This window comes from Sinohyriopsis cumingii, chromosome 3 (assembly GCF_028554795.1).
Source record: "Sinohyriopsis cumingii isolate HCF-2022 chromosome 3, ASM2855479v2, whole genome shotgun sequence".
Taxonomy (NCBI): Eukaryota; Metazoa; Mollusca; class Bivalvia; order Unionida; family Unionidae; genus Sinohyriopsis; species Sinohyriopsis cumingii.
This window is the reverse complement of record NC_142963.1, coordinates 126,577,068-126,584,776: the sequence shown is the minus strand read 5'-3', so window position 1 is coordinate 126,584,776 and position 7,709 is coordinate 126,577,068. Positions and strand designations below refer to the sequence as shown.

At 40.8% G+C, this 7,709-nt stretch overlaps 1 protein-coding gene across 1 annotated transcript; it reads right to left on the bottom strand.

Moving 5' to 3' along the window:
• Window positions 1-6,747: 6,747 nt before the first annotated feature.
• Window positions 6,748-7,227, bottom strand: LOC149803802 (protein CFDP2-like). Its single transcript, XM_089953990.1, has one exon. The coding sequence runs from the start codon at window positions 7,225-7,227 to the stop codon at window positions 6,748-6,750; it is 480 nt and encodes a 159-aa protein (XP_089810116.1).
• Between the last annotated feature and the right edge of the window lie 482 nt (window positions 7,228-7,709).

The following is a 7,709-nucleotide window of genomic DNA, read 5'->3' as shown; positions in this document are numbered from 1 at the left end:
TAATTTAACAAAATTCTCGATTTGATCATCGCTGACAGTCGCAAGCGATTGGTACATCGCAATCTGGATTTTCTTTATAAATTTATATTCTGACGGTAGCGTGTACCTATATTCGAGCTTCCCCTGGATGATCGTCTCAAATTCGGACCGGATCTTACCTGTGTCCAAATCTGAGGATAAATTTACATTTTTATTTTTTAAATCCTCGATGGCCTCGATGATGTTATTTATATTCTTCTCGTTCATTTTATATTATATTTTGTAATATTTAATTAATTTTTAAAAATCTTCGATTTCACTTACCGAGTCGGATATTATTGGAATATAATAAAACCCGATCCACGCGCTAATTTTGTAGGAGAATGTTGCGTTGCTTATTTTTTCTGCCACACATTGCACGGAATTCGGATGAATACCGAAGTATCTTGCAGCGGCGTTTATCGATGTGAATACGATTTCCTCATTTGTTTCTTGATTTACTGATTTTACTTCTTTAGCTGATCGATATCTGCAGCCGTTACCTTTAGAGTTTTCACTCTGAGTTACCGCTCGAAGATTAAATAATTTATTATTAGCTTTATTTCTGTCAATGTGATCGATAACAAGACCGATTTTTATTGGTCCGTGAAAACACTCGTATACAAACCTGTGGCTAAGATAATTCATGTGTCTTCCTTTTTTTTTGTTGACAGTAAATCTGAGATAGCCAAATTTATTAAAATTACCAACACGTTTCTTCGTTCTAATATTTCTAACGATACCATCGGGTGACGATTCATATCCCTCGATCGTAGGATGAGATTTAAACTCGTGTGTCATTGTTGTTTCAGGAATTACTGATTTCAAGTTCATTATATAATAATTATATGTCTAAATCGTTATTTGCCTTGAATCGATTAATATAATCTTCTTCACATGTTATCACCGACGAGGATCTTTTTTCGTAATATCGCCGTAATTCTCGATAATTCTTTCCTCCGCAGGCTAAACACAATCGAGTTTTTCCTCGCCTGCCAACTTGACAAACTAAACATCGCTGTGGTCCTTTACTGCCACGTCGAATAGCGTGTATGTGAGCGCCGCAATAATCGCCTCTGCAGGATTTGTCACAGAATTTTGTTGAGCCGATTAATATCCACTTGCATTGATTCATTATAATTTAAACATTTGTCTAAAATATAATCATGGATGTATTTGATCTTGATGAGGCAGAATATATTATTCCTGAGGTTGATCGAGCCAAGAAAGAGTTCTTCGACGATGGAGCGATTCACACTTGGTCGACTTGGAAAACGAACTCTGTTGATGCCACGATGAACCTGGAACGAGCTAAGAAAATAATCGAGCATATAAAAACCAAGCGCCACGAAGAGCGATTTATCTTTGGAATAAAATTTATCGCACAAATGCCCGATGATACTTGGATTATTCGCGATAAACGAGATCCAGTGCGTGGTGGCAAGAAAAACGTTGTTCTTGATAAAAATTCTAAGCCTGGATTGTTACTTGGAATCGACGGTCCTTATTATGCTAGATCTTACCCAGCAAGCGCTGTTGTTTATGGAATTTATCGGATGAATAATAATCCGGATGTGAAAAATCTACCCGCGATGAAAGAATCACCGATGATAAATTGCGTGGCTGAGCGCGTAATCGAGCACATGAAAAACGCTCGACGTGGATCTGGTCTGACCCAGTTGAGGTTGAATAAAATTAACACGTGGGCGAAGACTGTCGCTGATGGTGCATCGGTGGACGATGTAGCTGCGCTGAGCAAAAAACTTAAATTTCCTATTACGGTGAAAACGTTATCGGGAGAAATATTATACTCGTCGCCGTATAGATCTCGAGGAGCACCAATCGAGATTGTCGATCACAATTCACATGCGTGGTCGCAATCGGTAATGATATTTCCACGGGATCGTATTGTCAAATTTTATCCCACAGATAATAAATCTGCGGAGAATTCTACGGAGAATAATAATTCCGATGCCATGTTTAGATTTATCAAAAAATTAAGCGCATCTGATCCAATATCGATATGGTTATTCTCGAGTGAAGAAAAATGCGATCAATTTATTTTGCCATGCGGTGATATTTACAGGGATGAAATATTACACGAGTCGATGAGAAAACTTGCGGTAAAATATTCGTCGAATCCCGATCAATTATTAACAAATTGCTTTACAATTCCGTCTGTGGCCGCTCATGCCGCTAGAGAGAAAAACTCGTGGAAGCCTACGAGGAACGAATTCCTCGCTGATATTCAACTTAGCTGTATCGAGTACGGCCATGGCGGACTGTGGAATACCAGGTACGATTTCGAAGATATGATCTCCGTTGACATGAGCGCGTGTTATCCTGGAAGTTTCCTTGGATACGGCGATTGTGCAGATTATTTTGCTAAATTCGGCCATCCTACCAGCGAGATGACAAGAGTAGCGATTAACGGGCCGTTGCCTGATTTTGTCGTGACCGGATTCGCTTGTGTTACTTCGTTCGAGTTTGCTGAAAATTTACACAAAATTTGCTATATTTGGTTCGGCAGGCATTTCTCTCAGCATCGTTGGGTTCCTACGGTGTTGTTAAGATATATGCTGGATTCGTCGATGTTAGTATCGTTGATAGCGAGCGAGGCGATTATATCTTACAGAAAACAAACTAATGTGTGGTTACCGACGGACTGTGATAACGCGAAAGATATCGGAAGAAAAATAATCGGTAAATTTACTCAAGGTGGATCCGTTGACCACAAACATCGACACGCTAGATTATTTATCAACGACGCCGAGATGGATTTTATAATCGCCGATACGGTATCACGAGGAGTATTTTGTAATAGGGAGAATATTATTATTGATGGAGCAAAGTTAGGTACCGTGATTAGCTACCTTGACGGAGAATCAGCACAGTATACGCATTTACGGTCGTCGATGCTCGCTTATGTAAGTATAAATTTGCTGTCGATGATAAATAAATTTTCTGATATCGCGGTAAGAGTCGCGACGGATTCATTTTATATCGATAAAAAATACCAATGTAGGCTGGAAAATTTAATCACCGATGGTAGCTCCTGGGGGACGTGGAGAATAAAAAACGAGGATATTCTAGATTATTGCGAAGACGCTGATGTTGAAGATCGCGATGAATTTCATCGAGGTAAATTTGGAGAATCTTCGATTCTGGAATCTTCGACAGCCGCATCTGCATTTGACCCAATTTCACGCAGTAAATTCGTTTACCTAAATGGACCTGGTGGTAGCGGTAAAACAACGCGAGCAATAAACTTATTTGCGAACTCCGATATGATTGTATTGACTCCGACTCACAGATTAGCGCGAGAAATAAAACAACGTGGCGTTGGTTCTTGCACGTATCACAGTTATTTCAAGTACAGCGGTGGATCATGGGACTCGGTGCGAATGGGAGACAAATATGTCAACAAGATTATAATATTTGATGAAATTTGCACGGTGAATTTAGATATTTTAAAATCGTTTCTAGCTTGGTTGGAAGGGAAAAATACCGCCGTGATAATGTGCGGGGATCACGGCCAACCTAATCCTATTGATGGCGAATCGCCTCACGAATGGCTCAGAAACTTCGTTGACTATTATGAGGAAATCGACGCTGATTATAGATCGACGGATATTTTGTTGACCGAATTTAAAAAATTGATTCGATTACAACCGAATAAGATTCAATGTGACGTTATGAGGAAAATAATCGACGAAACTCCGATGAGCGATTTTCTAAATTTGTGGCGTCCTGATCATTTGATCGTTGCTAGTAGGAAAATTGTTCGTGATATTATTCAGGAAATGTTGTTCAAGCTGCATTGTGAGAAATTTCCAACACTGCAGGTACCGTTATGCTACAGGCCCGCTAATACTCGACGACAAAATATTAATATTATTTTGCCATGTGGAAAGGAAAAGATTTTGGTCCTAAATGATATTATCTTCGTTGATATTAGTCTTGTTAATGACGCGATAAATGCAGAAAAATCACCGTGGAAATTAGGCTACGCAACAACGATACACTCGTCACAAGGATTAACCGTAGATGGTCAAGTTTGGATCGTCGATGATAGAATTTCCTGGTCAAATTTGGTATATTTAGCCGTGTCGAGAGTAAGAAAATTATCCCAGCTAGGACGAATTCGAGTAAATCACATAAGTGACGCTGGCGGTAGTTGAGTATCTTCTGGTACTATTTGTAATTCTTCTTTGGTAAATCCGCGTTGAGGCGCTAACGAATCTAGGATATAAATCGCTGGTCTTCCTGACGATCTTGTTACGGCGGATATTTTGTGTGTTGTAACGCTCCAGGTTGGGTCGGTTGCTCTTTTTCTGCCTCCTTCAGCCTCGCCTTCTTTATATAAATATCTGACTGTGACGCTACCTAGTACAGGCTGAATTGTGGAATCTCGCTTTAGGGGTATATTCGATTTTGTAATTGCAATTGCGGGTTTCATTGCTATTGTTCGAGTTACTTCGTTATTTAGCGCGTTAATCACATGAGGCAATCTTGATACCCAATCGTGAGATCGATTATCCTGAATAAATTCACGCGCGTATTGGTATCCGAATAATCGTTCTGCGAGAGTTTTATTGAATCTTTCGACGATAGCTTGATTGTGATGAACACCTACGATACCGCGTCGGATTTTCACATTATTTTTTTTTCATCAATGAAGTAACCGCGCCAAGAAATTCTCGACCTGGATCAACCTGGAGAAGATTCGGCCATGTCAACGGGGATCGGGAATAAATTTCGTAAAACGCCTTAGCGATCTCCGTTGCTGTTTTATTCGATAATGGCTCGGCTTCTTTGTACCTGCTAGCGATATCAACGACTGTCAGGACATATTTATATGTGACTCCGTCGACGGTATCGTGAGGAAGAAACATAAGATCCGCTTGATGAACCTCATTAGGGACACTGACAGTGAAACTCGCGTATGGTATTTTTTTAGGCGGAGGAAGGTATATTTGCCAAATTGCCTGTTTCGATAACCACGATTCAGCGGTGGATTGTTTTAATTTAGCGGCTTTAGCGAGTTTGGCAATCGCTGATTTTCCTCGCCAGAATCCTCGCGGAGAATAATATATTTGTTCCATATTATTTACCAGCACCGAATACTAATTTACCTTTCATCGCGCCTTTTATCAACCAAGTTGCCAATTTTTCTTTGAAACTTTTGTCAGGAATCGCGTTTAGTGCGTGAATTAGCCTGATATCAGCGAGATGCCTTTGTTGCAAATCCCCGCTGCGATATGCGAGATCGTGGTAGTAACAAGCGCTATCGATGGCGTTTACCGGATCTTCACCCTGAAATGGTTGGTTATTATGGTCGAGTCTGATATCGAGCCTCGTTCCGGGTCCACAATAATTGTACCCTGGCAGATGCTTTTCTCCGGGATATTTCGCCCAGGGCAGCCCAGGTAGATTTTTCATGGAGGCGGCAATGTCTCCTCCGGTTCTTCTAGTTTTTTTTTTACAAATCTGAACTTGCGTGTCTTACAAACTTCGCATTCCCCTGCAATTGCGTTCCTGTTGTTGCGTGTGACGATTTCGGTTGGATTTATCGTGGCTGTGTGCGTGCGGCACTTAACACAATATAGATCCATGTATTCTAGTAACATGAATGTAATTGATTTTTCCGCCACGAAGCGACGCGAGCAAATAAAACATCACGCGGCATTACCGAATTCGATCAGAATGATAATCATCGGCCCATCTGGATCTGGAAAGACGCAGTTGTTACTAAATTTGATCATGCGATGGCTAAAATGGGACAAATTGTACTTGGTTGCACCATCCGTTGACGATCAACGCTGTTATCAGGTGTTAAAAGAATTCAGTGACAACACCGACGAAGGCACAATCGAATTCATCACAGACATCAATAAAGCTCCATCCGTGGAGAATTTGGATGGCGATGTTAATAATCTTGTTGTTTTCGACGATGTTATGCTGGACAAGCAGACCAACCCGGCTAGAATATTCTCGCGTGGCAGACACAAAAACACCGATGTTATTTACGTAACACAGAGATATACGCAGATTCCCAAGGTGATTAGAGATAATTGCAATATTTTATCGGTGTTCAATGGCGTAGACACGCACACGCTGAGAAATATTCATCAGACCTGGTGTAACGGCGACATGGATATAAATAAATTAAAAAATTTGTTCAGTCGCTCTCAGGCAACGCCGCACGGTTTTATTACGATAAATCTTCATGATCCACGCAGTCGGTATCGAATTGGTCTCGATCAAATTTATTCATGAAAAAGCAGCCCCAAGTTGCAAAAAATTATTCCCTAAATTTTATTTTTCCTGTCCTTAACGCTATATTTACTAACACACCGGCGCGACCAACCGATGCACTTGGTCTGAAATGCATGAAAATTAGCTCCCGTAGAAGGCTTTATTTTTGAATTCTGAGGCTTCTACGGAGAAAGTTCTCGTAGGAAGCTTTATTTTGGCTGGACGCACTGGTCTGTTCAACTTCCCTGCTGCTTCCTGAGTTATCAAAGATGTAAATCTACCACCTATCATTGCTTGGAAGGCTTCTGCGACTTTTGGATCGTTCAATTTTTCAAGGTCAAATCTGATTTTTGGTTGGTTAGGTTTTTTGATCATTTTCCGGTGGAGGAAAAACGTTGTCATTAATAAATCGTAGTCACTTCCAATATATGCTCCTGGAAAACTTCGTGTTCTGGCGATATTCAATCCTGCTCAGAATCGTTTTTCCACCAAGATGTAGCCAATCTGGTAGCGATGTTGTCCATCTGGACTCTGCCAAGTCCATCTTCTAGACGCTTTGTGACGGCTGAACATATTGACCAGCACAATATTCTTGTAGGTGGCAAACAACAAGAGCCTGGGTCTTCTTTCATTTGTTTCTGCGTTGCAGAAGGGTCCACAAGTGCTTCGCCATTTTGTCTGTGAATCAACTCCCACCTTTGCATTCCATTCTCCTTGTACAAACATAATGTCCTTCTTGCGTGAGTTGTCAATGACGTCTTGCAGTTGTTTATAAAAAAAAGTATCCAGTTCGTTGTCATCATAGTTAGATGTGGGTTCATAGGTCTGTATGCTTGTGATGCTGAAGGGTGTCGCCCTCAGGCGGATGGTAATAAGCCTGCTTGAGAATGGGCAGCAACCCATAATGCTGTTCACAATGCCCTTGTGAATAAGAAATCCAACGCCATTCATCTGTTGTTATTTCGCCAAAGTTTTTACAGCGCACTTTGCAGAGACCAGTAGGTTTCCAGTTGTACATCTTCAACTCATTTATAAGTTCTTTCAACTTTCCCACAGCCCTCAGTGTTCTAATGTTCCATGTACCGATGAAGCAGCAGAGAGGGTGAACAGACTCTAATTGGTTCACTCGTATTTCGCCAAAATAAGCCTTCCTGGAAAATCGCATAAAAAGCGCAAAAACGAGATATCCAGCGTAAGACAGCCCTGTCAACGACGAATTGACTTACCCATCCTATCGCTGATAAGTTTTTCTAATCGCGATTCATCGAAGCAAAATATGCGATTGTGTCTGTGCCAATTTGAAGGCAGAACCCTCTCTGCTGCTATTATCCAAAAATCGTATCAAGACCGACTCGAGGATCGGGTAAGTTTATTGTTATAAATCCATGCGGGAATAACTGAGCCTGACCAAATAAATTTCTAAACTTAATTAT